General features: G+C 38.7%; 1 protein-coding gene across 2 annotated transcripts in view; it reads right to left on the reverse strand.

Annotated features, from left to right (window-relative positions):
• The window catches only part of LRP2 (LDL receptor related protein 2), a 201,900-nt gene that overhangs the window by 114,882 nt on the left and 62,114 nt on the right, over window positions 1-24,904 (reverse strand). For both annotated transcript variants that reach the window (XM_032355866.1, XM_032355865.1), the window contains exons 8-16: window positions 23,385-23,537; window positions 21,926-22,045; window positions 15,587-15,715; window positions 13,608-13,777; window positions 11,792-12,009; window positions 10,508-10,714; window positions 7,487-7,689; window positions 5,307-5,447; window positions 3,633-3,836 (exon numbers count right to left, since the gene is read on the reverse strand). In XM_032355866.1, coding sequence (XP_032211757.1) covers window positions 3,633-3,836; window positions 5,307-5,447; window positions 7,487-7,689; window positions 10,508-10,714; window positions 11,792-12,009; window positions 13,608-13,777; window positions 15,587-15,715; window positions 21,926-22,045; window positions 23,385-23,537 — 1,545 coding nt within the window. The remainder of the gene's footprint in view (window positions 1-3,632; window positions 3,837-5,306; window positions 5,448-7,486; window positions 7,690-10,507; window positions 10,715-11,791; window positions 12,010-13,607; window positions 13,778-15,586; window positions 15,716-21,925; window positions 22,046-23,384; window positions 23,538-24,904) is intronic.

Genomic DNA, 24,904 nt, shown 5'->3' on the forward strand with positions numbered 1-24,904 from the left:
TGAGACTCATACATACAGACAGACCTTCTGGTAGCTTTTATAGATGTGCCCTTATTAAGCAATAAGATATTAAACAAGAATCACAGAAATTTGAAGAAAAGCTTCCACCATGGAAAAAAAAAAAAGTTGAAATTAAAAAAGACGACGGAGGGGCACCTGGGTGGCTGCGATGGTTAAAGTGCCTGCCTTTGGCTCAAGTCAAGATCTCTAGGTCCTGGGATCAAGCCCCATTGTTAGGCTCCCAGCTCAATAGCGAGGCTCCTTCTCCCTCTCCCTCTGCCTCTTCCCCTGCTTGTGCACTCTCTCTCTTTTTCTAAAATGAATAAATAAAGTCTTCAAAAAGGAACTTAAATAAAAAGGAAACAGAGGAAGATGAATTTTTTTAATTCCAGTATAGTTAACATACACTGCTGTATTTGTTTCACACGTACAATATAGTGATGCAACAATTCTGTACATTACTCAGCGCTCATCTAGATAAGTGTACTCTTACCTGGTTACGGTTACCCTTATATGGTTACCCTTCCCTTATTTCATGAATCCCTCTATCCATCCCCTCTCTGGTAATCATCAATTTGTTCTCTATAGTTAAGAGTCTATTTTTTACTTTGTCTCTTTTTTCCTTTTTCATCTGCTTCTTAAATACCACATATGAATGAATCATATGGTATTTGTCTTCCTCTGACTGGCTTATTTCACCCAACAGTATACTCTCTAGCTCTATCCATGTTGTTGCAAATCACACAATGTCATCCTTTTTATGGCTGAATATCATTCCTCTGTGTGTGTGTGTGTGTGTGTGTGTGACATCTTCTTTATCCATTAATCTACTGATGGACACGGCCATTTCCATAATTGGGCTATTACAAATAAGGCTGCAACAATAGAGGTACGTGTATCTTCTCAAATTAGTGTCTTCATTTTTTTTTTTTTAAGATTTTTTTATTGAGAGAAAAAAGAGTGAGAGCGAGCATGAGAGGGGAGAAGGTCAGAGGAAGAAACAAGACTCCCTGAAGAGCTGGGAGCCTGATGCAGGACTTGATCCTGAGACTCCAGGATCAAGGCTTAACCAACTGAGCCACCCAGGCACCCATGTTTTCATCTTCTTTAGACAAATATCAGTTATGGAATTACTCTGAGGAAACTTCATACTGTTTTCCATAGTGGCTGCACCAATTCACATTCCTACCAATAGTTCAGAGTTCCCTTTTCTCCACATCTTCACGAACACTTGTTATTTCTTGTCTTTTCAACATTAGTTGTTCTGACTGGTTTCGGGTGGTATCTCATTATAGTTTTGATTTGCATTTACCTAATGATTATTGATGCTGAGCATCTCTTCATGTATCTGTAGGTCATTTTGATGTTCCATTTGAGAAACTGTCTATTTGGTTCTTCTGTCCACTTTCTAATTAGATTTTTGTTGTTGTTGTTTTTATTGAGCGAGACTGAGTTCATAATGTATTTTAGATACTGACCCCCTTATCTAATATACAGCATGCAAATATCTTCTCCCATCCCGAAGGTGGTCATTTCGTTGTTTTTAATGTGCAGGAGCTTTTAAGTTTGAGGTAGTCTCATTTCTTCATCGTTGTTGTTATTGTTATTTGTGCTTGACATCACACGCAAAAAATTACTACGAAGACCAGAACTGATGAACTCCTTCCCTACATTTTCTTCTAGGAGTTTTATGGTATCAGGTATCAGTCTTTTAAGTTTTTTATCTATTTTGGTTAATTTTTTGTGACTTATGTGGGCCTTTGGAAATAGGGGTCCAATTTCATTATATTACTTGTGTTTCTCCAGTCTTCCCGGCACCATTTGTTGAAGAAACTTTTCCCACTGGTTAGTCTTGAATCTCCTTTCAAATCTATATATGCTAGGGTCTACTTCTGGACTATTTTGTCCCACTGTTCTATGATGTGTCTATTTTTGTGCCCATACCATACTGTTTTTATTACAGTAGCTATGTATGGCTTTATAGTATAGTTTGAAATCTGGAAGTGTGATATGTCTCACCTTGTTCTGTTTCCTCAGGATTGGTTTTGTTATTCAGGCTATTTTATAGTGCCATACAAATTTTAGGACTGTTTCTTCTATTTCCATGAGGAATGCCTTTGGTAATTTGATGGGAATTGTACTGAATTGTAGATGACTTTGGGTAGTAGGACCTTTTCAACAATATTAATTCTTCCAGTCCATGAACCTGGATGTTTTTCCATTTGTTTCTGTCTTCTTTAGTTTCTTTTACCTAAGTTCTGTGGTTTTCATTGTACAGATCTTCCACATCATTGGTTAAATTTATTTCTAAGTATTTTACTGTTTTTGATGCTACTGTGAATGGAATTTTTTCTTTACGTCTTTTTTGGATGCTTCATCATTAGTGTAAAAGAATGCAAATGATTTCAGTACATTGATTGTGTCCTGCCACTTTGTGGAAATTATTCATTAATTTCAACAGTTCTTGACTGATCCCAATTTTCTATATATATACAGGATCATATCATCAGCAAATACCTACATTTTTATTTCTCTCTTTCTGATTTGGATGCCTTTTACTTCTTTATCTTGCTTAACTGCTCTAGCTAGGACCTCCAGTACTATATAGTACAGGAGTGGTGACAGATATGCATCCTTGCCTTGCTCTTCATCCTAGGTGAAATGCCTTCAATTTCTCTCCATTAAGTATAATGTTAGCTATGTCTATACAGTACATGGCCTTTATTATATTGAGGTATTTTTCTTTTATAGCCACTCTGTTAAGAGTTTTTATTATGAAAGTATGTTTTATTTTGTCAAATGCTTTTTCTCCATCTATTGAGATGATCATGTGATTTTCTTTCATTTTACTGATATGACATACTACATTCTTGATTTGCATATATTATACCATCCTTATATCCCAGGGATAAATCCCACTTGGTCATAATGTGTAATCCTTTTAATATGTTCTTGAATTCTGTTTGCAATATTCTGTTGAGAATTCTTACATCAATATCTATCAGAGGTATTGGTCTATGGTTTCCTTTTCTTATTGTATCCCAATCTGGTTTTGGTATCAAAGTAATGCTGGCTTCATAAAATAACTATGAAGGTATTCCCCCTTCCTAAATATTTTAGAAGAGTTTTAAAAGAATCATACTAACTCTTATTTCAATGTTTGGTAGAATTCTCCAGTAAGTTATAAAATCAAAATACTGAGTTATGCCATCATTCAATAAGGTATAGGCAGTAAAGTGTGATTTTCCATAATTATCTGTGATGATCATAAAGATATTAACAGAATCCCAATCAACTGAAAATTTATAGTAAATCTGTATTCCCATATAAACATGGGGGTTTTTTATTATTATAATGTCAAACCCCTAGTCTAGTCAATTAACCCATTACTGACTTTCATACACTTGACTCTTTTATGTAATGTCAGCTTCTTTGATGTTATTATTATTTCTCATTGTTAAAAATACACTCTTAAAGGAGTATTTGTTTTAACTGAAGTCATGGGAAAAGCAATGGATTTTTTCTGAACTGAAAGTATTTAGCAAGCTACATAAGTTCTAGTGAGCACATTTTTAGTACTATTATTTAAAAATGCACAAACCATGCAAAAAAAAAATTTAATGTATTCTTACCTGTGCCATTGATATTCTGTTTAAAAATCATGTCTTTTGATGTATCTGAAAAGAAGAGAGTGTTCTCCTGGGCATCAAAATCAATCCCAACAAAGAAAGAAGGATTTCCTGTAACTGGAAATATGACATCTTCCTGGGTAGACAGGTTGAATGGGATGCCACGAACAGCCACTTCCGACGAAAAGATCAAGAATTGCTTAACAGCTGTAGGAAGAAGAACACAACACAATTGGCCATAGCCTGATTCTTGTCCTCCCTCAATTCCAGAGAAATTATTTATATATCCATAAAGCAAATTTTGTAATTCTGAAAACAACATGAAAAACTAATCTGTCAAAAATAATGTGGGCAATCCTGGGGAGAGAGGGAAGAAAAGATAAGCAGCTATGAAGGTGATACAACGATTATAATCTTACTTCTTCTTGAGAAATTTATCCTTAAAATTTATTTATATAAAACATGGTCCCTGTGATCCATTTTATTATTAACTGAACTACAGAGTAATTTCATCAGAATTCGACTGGGGTTAACTTTTTTATAGAGATCTACATCACAACTCCTACTGTAGTTTTTAAGGTATTAAGACTCGAGAAAGAGCAACCAGCTAAGTTATTTAAAAATAGGTAAAGGAGGGAAAGATGGGAGGAGAAAGGAAAAACAGATGAAACAGGAGAAAAGGAGTGACTTTAAAAATCAAAGAAGGAGATAGTAAGAGTATGTCAGGAAATCAAAAAGATGAAGGAGGTGTACCCAAGACAAAGATAAAAACTGCAGGAATTTAAAAGTAAAATTATTAGACAATGTGGTGTCCATATAGTAGCCAGAGACAGTGTTTTTTACATGAATCTAGGATCACCCACAAAGTGAACAAAGTAGTTTCAGTTAGAATTAGAGAACTTACATTACCAAGCCCAAAGCAGTACCATCTGGGGAGCAAGAATTTTTCAAAGGCATTAAAAAGGAGAGTTTTCAAAGGGAAGAAAAGAAAACCAAGTATTGCAGGAGTGTGCACTTCGTCATCAGCAGAGGCAGGGCAACAGCCCACTCCCGAGCAGATGTGTAGGCAACCCAAGAGGAGGACAAGAAGTGCGTGAGGGAATAACTGAATCCTGGAGACAGAGGCAGATATAAAAAGAGAAAATCTGAGCTGAAAAGTGAAAAACTGGATGAGGAAATGGGGCACCCCAACAGTAAGTTCAAACTTTGCACACAGCAATAAAGCCAAGCGGGATGGAGGTGCAACCACGTCCCAGGAGGGGCAGAAGCAGTTGACTAGGAGAGGGTAAAGGAAGGGACGGGAAGTACTTCCCAATAAAGGGAAGGCTAACGTCTAAAGCGGAAAAGGTATACGTAGCAGAGAAAACTCAAAATTAAATTGTATGGACTTTCAAAAGCATAATTTTGAAAGGAGACAAAGATTCCCGGAAGGAGAAAAGGGGAAAGGGGGTCCCAAGGAAATCCTAAATGTGCAATTAAAGGAAAGGCCCAAAGAACAGAAATTTACATCTTCGAACCCTGTGTGTCAAGGGAATGGTGCCCCCACAGAGGAAGACGCTGTCAGCTATCAAATGGTTATTCACCATGAAGGAGTAGGACAGGAAGGCGACCCAGTCCAAAAGCTGCACATACCGCTCTGCTGCCTACCAGAGAGACAGCCCCGAAGGGATTTCTTACCAACGCACTGGCGGTTATTCACATCCAGGCTGAAGCCGAGGTTGCACCTGCAGCGGTAACCCAAACCGTCATTATCTGTTCTGTGGCTGAGGACACAGATGTGTTCACAGCCCCCATTGTTATCTCTGCATGGATTGCTAGCTAGAGGAAAAAATACACAGGGTTAAATCTCAATTAGAAATGTTACGATTACCCAAGATACTTGAAACCACTTTGAGCCAGGTACATGAAACGAAATAATGGAACTCTAACGCTCCTGCTGGCTGCTGCTATAAACACCCCATTTAAGCTCTCCCACCTACCCTCAAACTGGTCGTGGCAACACACAGGATTCCCACAGCTGTGTAACTCTGGGAGTTCTTCTCCCCACGGTAATCACATCTGCTAGCCTCCGTGGTTAAAAACAACTGCCTCCCCCAAAAAACCTTGAGTGTTACCTTGGACATTCATGAGATATAGTAAGTAGCTGTAACTCACTGGATGCGTGCTTTTTAAGTAAAGCTACTTACAACCAATGACTCTAAGAGCTAAGTATTATTATCCCAACTTTATAAAAGAGGAAACCAAAGTTTCAGAAGGTAACACAACTTGTCCAATATTATTCAGCAGCTAAACCAGAAGTCAAATCCAGATCTAAATCCAAAACCCTACAAGCCTGCAATATAAACCAGTTTATACTTCTAAAACACATTCTCAAAGCAGGACTCAAAAAGCTCATTGTAGGGGCGCCTGGGTGGCTCAGTGGGTTAAGCCGCTGCCTTCGGCTCAGGTCATGATCTCGGGGTCCTGGGATCGAGTCCCGCATCGGGCTCTCTGCTCAGCGGGGAGCCTGCTTCCTCCTCTCTCTCTGCCTGCCTCTCTGCCTACTTGTGATCTCTCTCTGTCAAATAAATAAATAAAATCTTTAAAAAAAAAAAAAAAAAGCTCATTGTACACAAAGCCTGTCTCAGCCAACAAAGTCTTATCTGCTTTGAAAACTGTCTTCTTAGCCCTTGACTTATTCTTTAAAATTGTCTCTTTACAAAATAATAATAATAACAGTAATAAAAGAAAACAAAACAAGTCTCTTTACCTTCTCAGGTGGACTGATTTGGGGAAACAACAAACAAATAATTTGGATGATAAAATTGGGTAGTATTTTTGGTCAAGGGCAAACAGGAATTAGTAGCTCATGAACTGATTAATCCAAATAGAGACTACCAAAACGTTTTCAGGTGTAGTACGTATTTTCAGCTGAAGGACACTTTATCTCAGGATGACTACACTGAGATGAGTATCGTTCAGTGTATCAGTTCTAGTGGTTGGTTTCTGTTTAAAAAATATATATACCAACCTAATTAATTTATGGTCTTTCTCCATTCTGAAGTCAGACCCCACCACTCAATATGGGAGTTTTGAAGTAAAATCTGCCTTTCCCTGAATTACTCTTCAATGATACTGAACTTTCTATCCACAGTTTATATTTCTTTTTTTTGTTTGTTTTGATGCATGAGCAAATACAGAAAAGAGTTCTATACAGTTGCAATAGTCCTGTCAATTTAAAACCTTGAAACACAAACAGGACTTGCTATAAAATAATAGAAGACTAAATGGTGTCTAAATCAAAGTATTTCTTTACTTTGATAAGTCACCAGCCTATGAGATGTCAAACACCGACGGCTATGACAGTCCCAATGCAAGTGAAGTAACAGGTTTCATACATATTCAACAGAGAAGAGGAGGAAGAAATTGGCTCTGACACTACGTTAAATACTTAGGCATGTTAGTTTCTTCTTCTAGGCCTCAGTTTCCTTAACCTAAATATTAACCAATTGAATACAAGATTTCTCCCAGTAAAATGAAGGTATAATATATTTTGGTTCGGTTCATTTGCTGTCCATCCCCAGCAGTTAGACAGGACCTGGCATATTGCAGGTGCCAATAAATGTATGTAAAATACATCTCTAAGTTTCCTGTAGATTTGGCATTGTAACTCTGAAATACATCAATTTTTTTCAGAAGGCCCCATGATCTATGCAGCCAATTTCACAGAGGTTAACTCTCTAGATAACCCATCATGTATTTGAAAATGCTACCCAGATCTCATGAGATCACTCATCATTAACATCCACAGCACTGAGAAAACCTTTCTACCAAGGCCAGTACTAAGCAGGGTTTCCATTGTCCTGGGTATACCATACCGTAGGGCTGTCTGAGGGAATGGTAAACAGTCACTCCAAAGGGCCTCAGAAAAGTCTGGTGGTACTCTTGTGGACTGGTCTCTGTGAACTTGTTTGCCTTCATTACAGCCATCTTTGTCCAATCAGTATAGAATATGTGACCTTCAAACAAACTTATTCCGAAGGCATGAGGAACGAGTGAGCCTCCTTGGACTACTGTCTTCCTGTTACAAAAGAGGTATATCACAAACTTTTTGTTTTCCTCCATTCTGATTAAAGGTGGAATTAATTCAAGTAAATGCCTAAAAGGCTAAGTAATTTATTGTTACAAGGATATACAGAAAAATACATTTTAAGATGTGGGTATATTTCGACCTCCATTTGATAGAAAGTTTTTCATGTGGTCTCTTGGGAAAAGCCCTTGAAAATAAAATTCAGTCCCAGTCCTAGTTTGTTCCAGATTTTTTTGAAAAATGACTGTTCTTTACATGCTTCTCATGCTAGTAAGGTTACCCCACCAAAAGAAAAAGAAAGAAAGAAAGAAAGAGAGAGCAATGGCTAAGCTGTGAAATATCATTTTGTAATCCACAGATGAAAGAGGGTAACAAGGGAATGTAAATGTCGTAGCAGGTAACTTCAACGTATCTCACACTGTACCATTAACCATTTCTTAGCATCAGGAAGCAGGAGAGTGAGCAGAAGAGTTGAACCCAGAGCAAACACACAGACCTATTCCTGATGTCACTTTGGGAAACTGAAAAATACTGCTACCACTGCTCCCCTGTGCTTGGTAAAACCGCCCACGCATCCTACTTCCAGTGGAGGTACAGGGTGACCAATGCTGCTTTGGCAGAAGAAAAAGTAAAAGGTTTGCAAGCAAGGGAAAGAAAAATCAACACGGTCTCCGTAACTACTTCTACATAGATAATAATTCAGTTAGCCACGTAAAGAAAGCAAGGTCAAGGACGATTCATGAGGAAAACTTTTTTTCCTCTTTGCAAAAACAAAGACCCTAAAGAAAAATCTGAACACCTCTGAAAACTAAAAAGCACAACAGACCTCTAAGAACAGAACTGAAGATACTAAGGCTGGGAAACACATCAAAAACATGGGGAGTGGGGGGGAGAAACCTAAGGTGCAAAGTTAGCCCACACTTTAAAACACTTAATAATGACATGGTACATTAAGATTAGAGAATGGTTTCTCCTTTTCAGTTAGCAAATTCCAGAACCCTGAATGCCACCTGCTGGCAAAGTCAATAGGCAGTGACTTTATGATTTCAGCTATACTCATGAGCTTTAATAGCTCTTTGATGTTTCTTCACACCAGCAAAGCGCTCAAATATTTCTAAAATTCCGTTGACTATTAGGTTTCTATGTTTTACTTTAACCTTAGAATAAGAACATTTATACTATCTAAAATAATGTCAAAATATCTGTGGAAGAGAAAAAAAATTAGGAAATTTCTCATTTTGTATGACTTATTGGGTTGGTATTTTCTCAATAAATTTTTTCACAGTCTCATTATGGGAACCAGTTTGAATGATGAGAAGTGGTAGTGTTAATACCCAATTACTTCATTTAGCCAAGGAGAAATTGTTCTAAGAATATAAAATCCAGTGGCAGACTGTGATACCATCCTTACAAAATAGAGATAGAGGAGAAAGCAAAACTGTAATATTCCTTACTTGAGAAAACAAGAAATTCAAGTCATTTGGAAAAATTAAATTGGCCAGCTTATTTTCTAAATCCACAAAGAGTAATATAGACAAACTTAAAAACCATGTTTTAACCAACTTTTGAAAATATCAGAAGCAGAGATACTAAAATAGTTAACAATTTAATTTACAGTTAACTCTCATCAGACTAAGAAAATGACATAAAAAGTATGCCATATTTTATGTTCAAATATTCTTTTTTTTTAAGATTTTTTATTTATTTTTTTGACAGAAAGACATCACAAGTAGGCAGAGAGGCAGGCAGAGAGAGAGAGGAGAAAGCAGGCTCCCTGCTGAGCAGAGAGCCCGATTCGGGACTCGATCCCAGGACCCTGAGATCATGACCTGAGCTGAAGGCAGCGGCTTAACCCACTGAGCCACCCAGGCACCCCATGTTCAAATATTCTAAGTATCTTTGAAGTATATCAGGTAAAGATAAAAGTCAGAATTTCTCTTTGAAATTTTTTTTAAAGATTTTATTTATTTATTTGAGAGAGAGAGATCACAAGTAGGCAGAGAGGCAGGCAGAGAAAGAGAGGGAAGCAGGCTCCCCGCTGAGCAGAGAGCCTGATGCGGGACTCCATTCCAGGACCCTGAGATTATGACCTGAGCCAAAGGCAGCGGCTTAACCCACTGAGCCACCCAGGTACCCCTCTCTTTGAAACTGTAAATACGTAAAGACCGATTAATTCCCACCAGCTAATGTTAAATAAATAATAAAACTTATTGGGGCAGCTGGGTGGCTCAGTGGGTTAAACTTCTGTCTTTAGCTCAGATCACGGTCTCAGGGCCCTGGGATCGAGCCCCACATTGGGCTCTCTGCTCAGCGGGGAGCCTGCTTCCACCTCTCTCTCTGCCTGCCTCTCTGCCTACTTGTAATCTCTGTCTGCCAAATAAACATATAAAATCTTTTAAAAATAATAATAATAATAATAAAACATTTATTCACTGGGAGAAAATTGGTAAGCTAAAAGATAAAGTGATCTTTGGAGATAAACCATAAGGGACCCAGAGAAATAAATGGACTCAGGAGTTAATGAAAAGAACGTGCTTTATCTGGGAGTTGGGGAGAAGTTGGGGAGGAGAAATCAAAGAACAAATGCTCTAGGTAATATTTAATGAATGCTATTATGGACCTGAAGAAAGTTAACAACAACCCCCCTAAAAAATGTCACTTAACACAAATGTCAACACGAAAGTCATTCAAGATGTAATGTCAATCAACAAAGCAGTATTTTAATTCTGGTCCCTCTGTGTCCCTCTCCATAAATTTTATGTACTTTCCCCCAAACTTATGAAGCTTAATATTAAAAAGTACTTCTTACCTTTGAATTCCATCATAGGTTACAGTCTCAATGTAATCAAAACGGGAGTCAACCCAGTAAACACGCTTTGATACCATATCCAGAGTTATCCCAGCAGGCCATCCCAGTTTTGTTTTTACCAAGTCTTTACGGTTGGTGCCATCCATGAAAGCCCTTTCCAACCTAGGTTCCCCAGAAAGGCTCCCCCAATCTGAGAAAAATAAATAACTACAAAAAAGACAAACAAATGATGAAAGTCAGTTGTTTTACAAGTTTATCTGGAAAATGTTGCTTTTTAGGTTGCATGTTTGGATCAATGGAAATTTCCTCTAGCTGATTAGAGAACATGGCAGTATAGAACAGCAAAGAAAAAAAATCAAAAACTATGAGGGCCAATCAGGAGAGTCAACAACTCCAAGTGGCAACTATTAAAATTTTTTGCACTAATAGAGCAACCTCAAAATTCATATCCATCTTCTTAACTTTCTCCCCTGACCCCTGGCTCTGCCATTCATTCTCTTTTTTATATCCAGGAAAATTTACAAATGAATTTTAAAATAAGCTATCAAATCATTTCCCTCCTTAATTCCCCATTGTAAGACATAGTCTAGAGAACATACCCATTATTTTCAAGGAAAGACAGCAAGATATCATGAAGGTGAAATGAATAAGCACCATTCACCAACCCTTCAATAGCCTGAAGTTCACATAAACACTCTAAGAACCAACTTTGAAAATCTAGGAAAGAACTAAGTCTCCTGTAACTGCACTCAAATGTGGACATTAGGAAAATCTGAATTTACACCTGGAGATGACTGACCATTATCAATTATGATGTGGTGATTCACACTGAGGTAATGAGGTATTCTCACTGTCATCTCAATCCCAGTTTGTAACAGGAAGTGATAAAAGGGATAGCTCCCATCTTCTTTCCCCTCTTTAAAAAAAAAATGCAGCTAAATCATGGTAGAATGATCTTCTTGATAATGGTGAATCAAAAGTACATTTAATTGTAACCATATGACTAGGTTGAGTCAGAACACAGAGTCCAGTCTCCTGGCCAGGCAAATGTGGCAAACACTAAAAATAAAATCCATACCCCAAAAAATCATATATGCTTAGTACACCAATAGATGTACTCACTGAAAGCTTTTATGAATGGAGATATAAAATAATCATGGGTTTGAGAGTACAGACCCTACAAGAAATCAGAACCAACCTTTAACTAATCCAATGGATGTTTTACCTATAGGAAGAGACAAAGCTTCAAATATACTAAAATCAGTATGTTTTCACATCACTTACCCAACAGTTGGGTCCACAGCAATTCCCCTAGGATGCCCCAAGTTTCCAGTTATAAGGACAATCCGATGGCTTCCATCCAAATTGGCCATATCTATGCGGCTGACCTTGGTCTCTACCAAGTAAAGTTTATTATTAATCCAGTCCACAGCTAGATTCTCTGGATCATCAACAGAAAGAACTTCTTGGATGTCTAAGCCATCAATGTCAACTGAAAAAACCTGAAAGAAAACCCAAAATTACACTTCTTAAACATTAACTGCGGCATTGTTTTCCTATATTCATTCAGTACAGCTATTTATGTTGTACCAATCAGTCATCTAGACTAAATAAATAAATAAATAAAACTATTTTACATCCTGGGCTACTGGGGGGGGGGGAAGAGTTTAATTTTTTTTTTAAGATTTTATATATTTATTTGACAGAGATTGTAAGTAGGCAGAGAGGCAGACAGAGAGGGAGGGAGGAAGCAGACTCCCTGCTGAGCAGAGAGCCTGATGCAGAGCTCAATACCAGGACCCCAGGATCATGACCTGAGCCAATGGCAGAAGCTTAACCCACTGAGCCACCCAGGCACCCCAAAAGATTTTACTTATTTATTTGACAGAGATCACAAGTAGGCAGAGAGACAGGCGGAGAGAGAGGAAGGGAAGCAGGCTCCCAGCCAAGTGGAAAGCCCGATGCGGGGCTTGATCCCAGGACCCTGGGATCATGACCTGGGCCGAAGGAAGAGGCTTTAACCCACTGAGCCACCCGGGTGCCCCAAAAGAGTTTCTTTAAAAGTAATATGCAAGGCAACTATAAAAGGTTGGATTTTGGGTGCCTGGGTGGCTCAGTGGGTTAAGCCGCTGCCTTCGGCTCAGGTCATGATCTCAGGGTCCTGGGATCGAGTCCCGCATCGGGCTCTCTGCTCGGCAGGGAGCCTGCTTCCTCCTCTCTCTCTCTCTGCCTGCCTCTCTGCCTACTTGTGATCTCTGTCAAATAAATAAAATAAAATCTTTAAAAAAAAAAAAAAAAAGGTTGGATTTTTTTAATATTGCATTTCTAATTCTTGGTAGCTATTGAAAGTTTAATTAAAGAAAATGGATTTTTTTGTGGAGGAAGTGATGATGGTTTGTTTTGATTTTTAGCTGTAATCAAGTCAGAATTGTTAATAATCCAAATTTGCAACTTTTATAAATTGTATGCAAGTTACCACTTATTTGAATTAAAATTTTATTAACAGTACAAGGAAATGTAAGAGGAAGAAATAAAATGTCATAACCCTTTACAGTTCTCTAAAATTTATGTTTTAAAAATCTGTTGCATCACTCCAAGTTGCAATTAAATCTATCATACTTTCCAAATAAGACAGCGTATTGAAACATGGCTGTTAAACAAAATGCCATCAATATTTGTTACCCAATCTTCAATTACAGTTCCATTTAGAAGATGCAGGTACAATCTGATTTTTATCATCCAAGGAAGCAGAGCACTTTTTACATTTTAAATGATCAAGTTTCAAAAATTACTACCAAATGTCTATCCAGTTTTGAAAGAATGTCTACTCTTTCTTTTAATTAGGCTTTTGGACTCCATTTCGAATAAAATTAAAAGTTGCTCAAGGCTAATCCATATAAGAGACTGCTTTGTTTAATAGGTCACATGTAACAGTATAGCATGGAAAAGGTGCTGATTAACATAAAATATCTCAAGGGCCTTTTTTGTTAGAAAACAAAAGAACTTTCCTTTCCACTCCCCCCAAAAATGAAAAGCTATCAACACTTTGTTCTTGGGGTTCTATCAGCTCCCAAGCTATACTCCTGAAATTTCTAATTACCTTATCTTGCACAGTGTCAGTCCAAAAGACTCTGTGTAGATGATAGTGAAAATCCACACCCACAGCCACTCCGTGATTTTGAGACTGCACCAGCATCACAAAGGTCCTTCCATGAATATCACCAACTAGCAAATCCCGACCATTGGAGAAGATAACGGAGGCCTGCTCAGCTAAATGTGAAGAAGGAAGGCATTATCACTCCTTCAAGAGAACAAATGTACGTGTATCACCCTTTCAGGCAAACTTACAACGGATACGTTCCTGCCTTTTCAAATGCTTCTTCTATGTTATCTTACTTGATTTTAAAATGAACATCTGAGGCAGGCATATAGATGTCATTCTACCCATTTTACAGATAGCCACAGTGAGGCACGAAGATGCTTGATGAAGTGTCCAGAATCACAGTTAAGTTTGAACAGTCTACCAAGAACTCAAGTGCTCTGACTGCTAGTCCAACATACTTTCAGTGACACGGAGAGGAATACATCAGGTATTTTCAAAAATCCTCTATGATATAGGCATCTAACCCAGGAACTTCAGACTCTATAAAGCACAGAACGTATTTTATGGATTTCTGGGAAAATCACTGTGTGAAAATATGGCAATGATGGATCCAAATAAGCTTTACCTACATACTCACAAGCATGTAAAATGATGCAGGAATATCAAGGTTTTCATTGCAGTCTTATTTGCAATAGCAAAGGATAAAAATAAAATGATACAAAAGCCCATCAGTAGGGGACTAGTTAAATAAATAATGTACATCAAAAAAAAAAAAGGAATTTTATGCCACCAGGAAAAAAGAAGAATGAGGAAACGGTCTCTATGTGGATACACACTGATAGCAAAATACAGAACTGCATGTGTAGTATACTCCCATAATCCGAAACACAGAATTAGACTCCTAAAACTACTATTACACTGTATGTTAACTAACTGAAAATTAAATGAAAAACTTGGGGGGGGGGGAAGAAACTAAAACAAAAACAAAAAATAGACTTAGATACCTGTATCTGTACATTCTTATTTATGAATGTAACAGTCTCTAGAATTAAAATAAACAATGGTTAATCATGGGAGAGGGGAAGTAGAGACAACTGGTCAGAGAGGAACAGAGATGGAGACAGACATTTTTGTGATTTATAATTTTTGAACATTTGAATTTATTATCCTTTCAAAAGTAAATACATTTACTTGTTAAAAATCACTTGTACCAAAAAGTTAATAGATAGTAAATCAGGTATTTCTACACAAAAATAACCTGGAAATGGGCCATTCATCAATTCTATGAGCAGATAAATTTCAGAAGGCCACCAAAGGAACTTCAAGATCATGTGTGAGGAAAAAAGGAAGAAGGAAAAAAAAGGAAAAAAAAGCTGGAAAAAAGGAACAAAGATCATCTTATCCAGAAATGCATGACAAAATAGGGGGGTGGGGAGGGGAGTATCAGTTTTTAACAGATTTTCCCCGTGACTTTCTGGTACTACAGTATTTAGACTATTTTCAACAAAACACCCAGAATGAAGGCATTCCTTTAAATTCCAACCCAAATTTCAGAGGTCTATTTTGAATCAATCCTAAATTTTTCATAAACAATGTCAAAATTATTTCTATAGATACTTGTCACCCATGTTTGTGGTAAATTAATTAAAATGTAAATGTCCAAGTCATCTAAAATCGGCAAAAGAAATATATTCCACAATTAAATGTGGCAGCTGACACAAAAGCTCAGAAACAATGTGAACAAGCAACAATATTTTTTTTAAAAAATGACAAATGGTCATGATTAATCCATAAATTGGTCCTAGTAATCAAAATACAAAATTAATGTGGCAGCAGGGTCCACTCCTAATCTGTGATGATAAAACCCTACTATCCATATAAATGCCGTATTTCTTTTGTCATCTGTTATGGAAGGAGGATATTCATCATTTAAGTTTCCTGTTCAGTGGTATGGCAAGTGTCCTTAATTTACTCACAGGAAGTATTAGCTTTGCAATGCCGTTGATGCTCCAAGACGTACCCTTCTGCACAGTGGCACTGGTGATGGCCAATTCGGTCTTCACACATCTGGTCACAAACTCCCCATATCTGGCAATCATTAAAATCTGCCACATGGAAAATAAACATTTGTAATTGCCTTTACCAGCATTTTTTGAGTACACTATGACAAAAACCTTTGACCAGCTATACAAGAATGTGCTGAGGCTCCTATCTAAATAAGCACCCTCTCTGGAGGTAGCACAGATTCTAGGCATACAATAAAAAGTAGGAATTCAGAACAGGCATCTTCACAGTACAGAAAATCCAAAAGCATTTAAAGTTCTTTTTTTTTTTTTTAATCTACACAAGGATAATTTTACAGAAGATGCACAGCACTGCTTAGATTCACAGCCCCATGGTATTGCATTTGCTTTATTCATATTAATAAATATTAATATTAATACAAATATTAATATTTATTAATATTAATACAAATACTATTTATTCTGTGATGAATAAAATTAATATTAATATATAAAATTATTTCAATGCTTTACAAAATAGCTGAATGAAAATATTTGTAAATTCTTCCCTTCAAAACTGTGCTTTCCAGTGTAATAGCCACTCGTCCACTATGGCTTCTTAAATTTCTATTTAGATTAACTAAAATGAAATGAATTCGGTTTCTTAGTCTCACGACATTTCAAGGGACCAAAAGCTACATGGGATCAGTGGTTACCATACTGGAAATGTAGATACAGCACATTTCCACCACTGCAGAAAGTTCTACTGAACAGTGCTGCATCAGAATAAATTAAGACCTGCCTTATATCCAACCCCTCAAGAAGACAAACTGTAACTGCCATGAAGTATTTGGAAAGATTCATTTCCCCAGCTAGCTGCCTTTCCTCTGATGTCAAAACTTACAACCAAAATTAAATTTAGATTAGTCTTAAGACATGACAAGTATCTCCTCTTCTACTTATTCATTAACTTATTATTCATTCAGTTAATAAGTATTCATTGAGAAGCCATTACATGACAGGGGTGTTTATGGTCACAGTAGTTCCAGTTCAAAATAGTTCAGTAAAATTGACATACAAACAATACAACATGGGAGAGAGAGTGGGACAACGCAAGATATAAAGGGTCTTTCTCAGAGATCGTACAGCTTAAGGGGTACAAAGAATATCCTATCTTGGTAGACTGGTGCCAAATATTTCACTGACCCTCCAAGCTCACATCCACTCTTCACCCTCCTTCACCCTGTGGCCTTCCCTGGGGGGAAGACCATCACAGTCTATACCAACAGGTTCTCAGTAAATTATAATTTCTGAAAGCACTGTACCCTCAGGTCTAAAATTCTCCACATTACTTGAATCTGAATACCCTTGCAGCAAATGTCAGCGCTGGGAATCGGGTTCTACCATACTTTCTGGATGGCCCACCACCTCACAACTCCCTAGTTACAAAGCTCAAGAAAGTCCTGGGATCAAGCTCTTGCTTCCAATTTTCCCTCAAGACCAGATGTAACAACACTGGCCTCCGTATCTTTCTTTCCAAGAACTGTGACTAACCAAAGGAAAAAGTAATCCAATTTGGACATGACAAGGTAAAAGGCACATGGGTATAAATAAAAGGCCCTTCTGATTTATCTCTTCTGTGTCCTTGCCTCAGCCCTGAGAAAGCACCACCTGAGGATTCGCCTCAGTAGAAACGAAAAGTACAGGATATTCATCCTCAAATTCCCAGAATGTCATGACCTCATTTTGAATGCAAGATTGATGAGAATATGCTAAAGGGTCTGAAGCCACCCTGGGAGCAGGGGTTCTGATGTCAAGCAGAAGAAAACAAAAGGTAAAGAAGTCATAACTAGGAATTCAAGGGTCCAAGTGCCCGTCCTATCACCTGGGCTACAAGTACTTTAACATCTGAATGAGTATAAAATCACTGTCACTTTTAACGACTAAGAGTATATTCTCCATTATGGAGGAAAATGAAGGCTAATTAAAATCCATCACTAGCCAAAGTTAAAACAAGAAAAATGAAAGTAGACTTGAGGCTTTTCCTGAGAACAGAAAAGTAGTGGAGGAAACTGTATAAATCCCTGAAACACCACTTTATAATACGAACTCCCATCCCATTACCTTTACCTATTTTCCTTTTCATTCTTTGTTGCCTTGTACCAACAGATACTACTTTGAAAATAGTTCAAAAAACCCTTTTTAGCTTGGACCCCCTTGGACATCTCTGATCCCTCTGGCTGTCTGAAATCCCCCCATGCTGAATGACCTCCTTGCCCTAACTCTGCATCACGATGTCATTCCGTCACCAAACAGCATGTCCCGTCAATCAGAAACAATAACCCTGGGTAAACTGCTTCGGCACGCCTCAGAGGCTCCACGGCCAGGTCAAGACTACCAGAGGCAGATGAATGGTAGAAGGACACAAGACTTCGTGTCAGGATTACTCAATTTTATTCTTAATTACCACCAAGGCATTCACTGGGGAGCCATGTCTAAGATGACAGATGTCACATAGGTTTCCAACACCTGAAGCCATGTAGAGTATTACAGGCATACTGAGAGTATCTGCAGAACTGAAATGCTCAGAAGAACAAACAAGAACTATTTCCCCTAAAACCCCAGCTGAAACAAGTGTAACCGGTTTTATAGTGTCACATATTAAAATTAACGAGTTCTCTTTACCAAGAAAGCAAAAGATAATCTTCTTTGAAATAAATGCGAAATAAACTCTAACCCAGCTTCAAAACTCAGGGGCAAAGAACACTTCCTTGGAAAACAGGGAAGAATCACAGAAGAAATCTCTGTAGGTGGCAAGGGGCCCAACACAAAAGCCCTCAAATCGCAGACTTTTGAGCTCATCTCCAAATGAAGCTAATGCACTAACGTGCCAGGCACATACTGCAGGGATTAAAAATGTCCATTATGAGAGTTAAAACTAGTGACACAGTATCAGATCACACCACCTCTTATGTGAACTGGGTGTGTTCTGTAAGTCCTGAAATTATGCCGCAGCATAATACTGGAATTTTCTATATTACATTTATTAATAGGCTAAATGTACAAAAAACTTGGGGTGACAGTTTTTCATTTATTTCAGATTGCAAAACGAGTGGCCCAGACCTCTGACATACAAGTAGCCCTAGACACTTGGAATTTTTAACCCAAAGCTCATCACTGACTTAGACCTTGGGAAAAAAGTGTTGGAAAATGTGCTATCTAGATGCTAAAGTGCCCCCCAAAAGAGGGGGGTGCTAAGAACAGGTTGTAGGGCATCACAAGACTAAACTGGGGATTCTGAAAGAGCCATCACTTTTACTGAAAAGACTTCACGGCCTATCAAGTTCCAAATGCAAGGCAGCCCAGCCCCATCTCCTCTCTCAGGGCTGAGAAAGGAAAAAAAGAGAAGCTGCCAGAATACTGAGAATGTGGCTTCTGGTATTTCTATTGGAATTCCTTTTCTATTAAGAGAAAGGAGAAATGCCTGGAGAACTAAAAGACTGAAATCGAACTGGCAGCTGGGTGGCAATGGGGGGAGGGGGGCAGCGGAGGAGCCTGACATTTACCAAAGACAAAGGAACAGGCTCACACCCACTGACAAGCACCACTAGGAAGAAAAGGAGATGTTGCTTTCGCAGCAATGCGGGGCAGCACAGGCAGAGGTCCTGGCGTCAGAATACCGCCTAACAACTGAGGATATTCATGTGAAAAGTATTTTCAAATCACTTAAATGCATCTCCAATGTGATGATGGTGACGATAATGATGATATTAGTAATAAACACAAAAAGTGTTCTGATTTCATTGAATGCCTGTGGCAGGTCACACTCTTATTTACAGAAGTTTTCAAATGATTAGAAATTGGGGGGCTTCCTTAAGTATTTCAGAATTGTCTCTGAGGCTTCAGAATCTCTTGGGGTATCTTACATAAAGCCCATGTTGTGTCTCATAGTCATGTCTTGTCTTGTAACATGTCTTCCATCCAAAAAGTAACTGTATTGTTACTTGACAGGAGCAATCAGATCCTGAGAGAACTTTGGGCTTGGTCCGGATACCAAAAACCTGAAATTGCCTCCTTCGAACACAAGGACAACCTCACTTGGATTACTTTACTAGATATAAAAGTCTCGTTTTTCTTGGCATATGACATATAATGAGCCCCATTATTATGGTTCTCAATACACTGAGGAATAAACTTTCTCAGAAGTTCCAATTTGTAAACCAGAGTTAATTTGTGGCATGAAATCTTCTTCTGGCTGTGAATAGTTATTTGATATTTGATAATCAAGTTGGAAGCCATGAGCTAAGACTAAAGACCGAATAACTTCATTAGATTTATCCAAATTCAATATTGTTGATGAAGTTTTATTAATATTTTAGAAATTACTTCAGAAGAAGCACTTTTGTGAATTTATTTATTATGTATGCCATGTTTGCTTTTGTTCAGAAAGCCCTGAAAAATAGCTTATTTCTAAGGAATATTGAAAGAACACAAATACCCTGGGAAAAATCTGAATCATCTATCTTTTGGAAATCCACAGATGATTACCAAACTGAATTTTTTTTAAAGGATTTATTTATTAATTTATCTCTCTCTATCTCAAGCAGACTCTGTACTGAGCTCAGAGCCCCATTGCTGAGGCTTGATCCCACAACCAAGATCATGACCTGAGGTGAAACCACAAATTCACCACTTAACCAACCACCTAAGCCACCCAGGTACCCCTACCAAATTTAGTGTTTTTGTTTTTTTTTTTTTTTTAAAGATTTTATTTATTTATTTGACAGAGAGAAATTACAAGTACACTGAGAGGCAGGCAGAGAGAGAGAGAGAAGGAAGCAGGCTCCCTGCTGAGCAGAGAGCCCGACGCGGGACTCGATCCCAGGACGCTGAGATCATGACCTGAGCCGAAGGCAGTGGCTTAACCCACTGAGCCACCCAGGCGCCCCCCAAATTTAGTTTTAATGAATTATTACAGTTGCCTTCCAGATGCCTTTTTGACAGCACCAGTAAAAACAAAGTTGTCTAGGGGCACCTGGGTGATTCAGTGGGTTAAGCCTCTGCCTTGGGCTCAGGTCATGATCTCAGGGTCCTGGGATTGAGCCCCACCATCAGGCTCTGCTCAGCAGGGAGACTGCTCTACCCCACCCCCCCTGCCTGCCTCTCTGCCTACCTGTGATCTCTGACAAATAAATAACCAAAATCTTTTTTTAAAAAAATGAAGTTTGTTTTTTTTTTTAACCCTTTTGGACACTTCCTACTAATAGGTTTATTGTTTACATATCAAAAATCAGAAAGAAGCAGGGGCACCTGGGTGGCTCAGTCAGTTTAGAGTCTGACTTGATTTAAGCTCAGATCATGACCTCAGGGTCATGAGATCAAGCCCCATGTCCAGCTGGCACTTGGCATGGAGTCTGCTTAAGATTGTCTCTGTCCCTCTCCCTTAGCCCCTCCCCCACCCCTTAAAAAAATCAGAAAGAAGGAAAAAGAAATCAGAGAACTAAAAACTCATTGTTCAAATCCTAAAAAACTAAAAACTGATACTTGGCCATAGTAATTCTCCCATCAGAAGACCCCATCCTGATCACAGAAGGCCACAATGCCAGCTCACATCACAATCAAAAATTTCCTAGTGGGAGAAATCATTCTTATAATTCAGATAAGAGAGATATAAGAACTATTTGGTACACCAGCATCCAATTCAATGCCAGCCAAACTAATAGTGTTTGCCCTTGAACAAAGCTTCAAGAAGCTTCAAGTAGAGGTCAAAATCAGGGGAATTAACAAACAGCATGGTATGGGCACTGACTGGCCACTATGGTCAGCGGGGCAGTGAGCTGATGATCCTTTCCTCTTAGGCAACTACTCTTTAGTTGCTTGTTGGAGGTTGGAGCACCCTGGAGAAGAGACCAGGCGAGCAGGGTAGGACAGCTGATGGGTTCAGGCAGCAGTTATTACCAACCACATGGATGTATTCCAATATTGAAAAACCAGTAGAGCCACACCAATCCTGCTTCAGAACACTTAAGAAGGAAACATCAAAGACTTCCTCCTTCATCAGGCTGTACACAGGTATCCATGGAGCTGGTCAACTCACTCAGAAGAACCACTCTTTTTGCCTTGTGCCCCTTGCAAGTTTCTCCAACTTTAAACTTCATATTGTCCAGGTTTTCTATGGGGACTATGTCCCTCTTTGTTATAACGACTGCCACTCCCATCCACAAGCACAAACACCTTGATATTAGAGATCACAGAAGCCATCAGTGCCACAGCACGGTGACAAAACATTCGACACTGCCACTTGTCACTTACCAACACAGCTGCGGGTATTATTCGGGTCAACGATAAAACCTGGGGGACAGTAACACATTCCTCCATTTGGTGACATGTGGCATTGGTACTCACAGCTCAGCAGAGAACACAAATTCCCATCTAAACAGAGAAAAACACTTTGTTAAGTGAATGGTGACCTCTGGACAAGACTGATGTACCTATAATGTAAGAGTGTCTTTTACCAAACCTAAAACCCAAGAAAGCATGTAGTAGAGGCACAGAAACTATCAGCCTTCAAGCCTTCCTTCTTTATTATGCATGAAAAGCTCAACTCATATTTTTAAAATACAACTCCCTAAAAAAAAAAAATACAACTCCTTTTAAAATTTTAACTGTGCGAGTATAAGTCATCTTAAGTGCTCTTTACTGAAAAATCAGATCATAAGTCCATCTTTTTGTCTACATAATAGAAAAAGTCAAGAATTCTCAAGTGACTAGATTGAGAATAACATTAAACATGTTAATCATGGCTACTTCTAAACAACTTCTAGATAATTTACAGAGTGCACTATTGATGAAGTCAAGGTCTAAAGTTGTATTCCCTTACAGGACAGTCACTTGTCCACACAGTTGACAGAGTAATGGAGTACAGTCATAGAAGAAAAAAAAAATAAAAACTAGTTCAAGGTGTATGTCTCAAAAACCAGAAGCTTCTTTACTGAGTGCAGCCAGGTTAAGACTTTTCCATTAAGTATAAGCCAGGAAATAAATCTCCACAATATCTTTAAAATCATGGAAATTGCCATTAAAACCACTCTGCCCGAGTTTAGGAAAAAACACCATGAACATTTTATAGCTCCTCCCATCAAGAGATGGAGTCTGTTTCATCAATCCATTGAATCTGGGCTTGGCCAAATGATTTGCTTTGGCCAATAACGCTTTTAGCAAACATGACCTAAGAAGAGATTTAAAAGAGCTTACACACTACGGTTCACCTTTTCTACTATCTTGCAGAAAGATACCAACCTGAGCTTTTACTGCAACATCCTCGACATGTGAGTGAGCTGGTCTAGGCCTTAAGAACTTCCTAGCCAACCCACAGAACTAAGAGAAATAAATAGTAAGTATTTGTGTAAGCCAGTAAGCCTCGGGATAGATAGTTATGCAAATACTGATACTCTCTGTATTTGGGAATCTATTATAGAAAAACAGAAACATTGGGGCACCTGGGTAGCTCAGTCAGTTGGGCATCTGCCTTCGGCTCAGAGCATGGTCCTGGGATGATCCTGGGACTGGGCCCCACATCAGGCTCCTTGCTCAGCCGGGAGGCCTACCTCTCCCTCTCACATTGCCCTTGCTTGTGTTCCCTCTTTCACTGTGTCAAATAAACAAAATCTTAGGAGGGAAGGAGGAAGGAAGAAAGGGAGGAAAGGAAAGAAAGAAAGAAAGGAAGATCGATCTTGATCTGAAAGCTACCCAGATGAATTTCCATACTCACCACAGTGTTGCCCTTTCGTGCTATTGTTTTCATCTTCTCCTCCTGGACAATCTGAAGTCCCATCACAAACATTTGTGATTGGGATGCATTTTCCAGACTCTGGACAAGCCCATTCACCTGGGTAGCATTCACGAATATGGTGACTACTGCTTTCTGCAGGGGAGAAATAAAAGAATCACAGCCGTATCACGGGTGGAGCCAGCTCTTTCTGATCCATGGGTAAGTGAGAATACAGATCAGGTAGACAAGAGAAGTCTACAAATGACCTAAACTGGTACGTGCTAACTCTAACACTGATCTTTTACTGGGATTCTAAAGAGTGACAAATAGGGAGCACCTGGGTGGCTCAGTCATTAAGCATCTGCCTGCAGCTCAGACCCTGACCCCAGGGTTTTGGGATCGAGCCCCACATCAGGCTCCCTGCTCTCTGGAAGGCCTGCTTTTCCCCCTCCCACTCCCCCTGCTTGTGTTCCCTCTCTGTCTATCAAATAAATAAACAAAATATTTTTTTAAAAAAGAAGTGATGAATGATATTAAGTTCCATTCTTTCTAAGGTAGGGAGTTCTCAGCCAGGTTACAGGGGTAAGAAGAGACATGGACCTGAATTATCAAACTAGATTAATAACCCCAGAAGAAAATTCAGTTATTTAAATCATGAATTACAGAACTAGACTTTATCGAGGTGATGCCAAGATTCCTGAGTTTTTCATCTGTTTTCGTCTTTTTGGACCAGGATGTGCGGTAGTGGGTTGGGGTGGGGGTGGGGCTGTTTAATTCTTTTTTTTCCTTTAGTGAAATGTCAACAATGTAAGAAAACCTGTGACTAACTGTAGGGAGACTACTTCTTGGACAACCAATACCAACGGATTTTCCCCAAGCATCACTCTCATTATTATACTTGCTTTAGGGTGTGGGTATTAGGAACTTCTGAACTGTTCAAGGTACTGCTGGTGAAGGAGGTGATACCACTGGAATTTCCTTCTCAGAGAATCTTGAAACAATTCCCTGAGTAGCTGCCTTTCCAGCAACTACCAGTCCCTACTTCTTCCTCGCATGTTCTAAGTAAAATAAGTCAACATGTGCTGTAGAAGGCAGACAGACTGCCCCACCTACTCTACTTCATTGGTTAAGAGGAAGAGATTATATTTCATACTGTAATTGAGTTCACTGTCTTTTTAAGAAAAGCTGGTGAAGTCACCTCCTTCTTCCCCACCAAGTTAATTAACCTACAGCCAATCCATAGATAATTTCTAACATAGATAATCCACACAGATAGAAATTAACAAGGGGGGGCGCCTGGGTGGCTCAGTGGGTTAAGCCACTGCCTTCGGCTCAGGTCATGATCTCGGGGTCCTGGGATCGAGCCCCGCATCGGGCTCTCTGCTCAGCAGGGAGCCTGCTTCCTTTTCTCTCTCTCTCTGCCTGCCTCTCAGTGTACTTGTGATTTCTCTCTGTCAAATAAATAAATAAAATCTTTAAAAAAAAAAAAAAAAAAGAAATTAACAAGGGAAGTAGGAATA

The sequence above is a fragment of the Mustela erminea genome, chromosome 8 (assembly GCF_009829155.1).
Source record: "Mustela erminea isolate mMusErm1 chromosome 8, mMusErm1.Pri, whole genome shotgun sequence".
Lineage (NCBI taxonomy): Eukaryota > Metazoa > Chordata > Mammalia > Carnivora > Mustelidae > Mustela > Mustela erminea.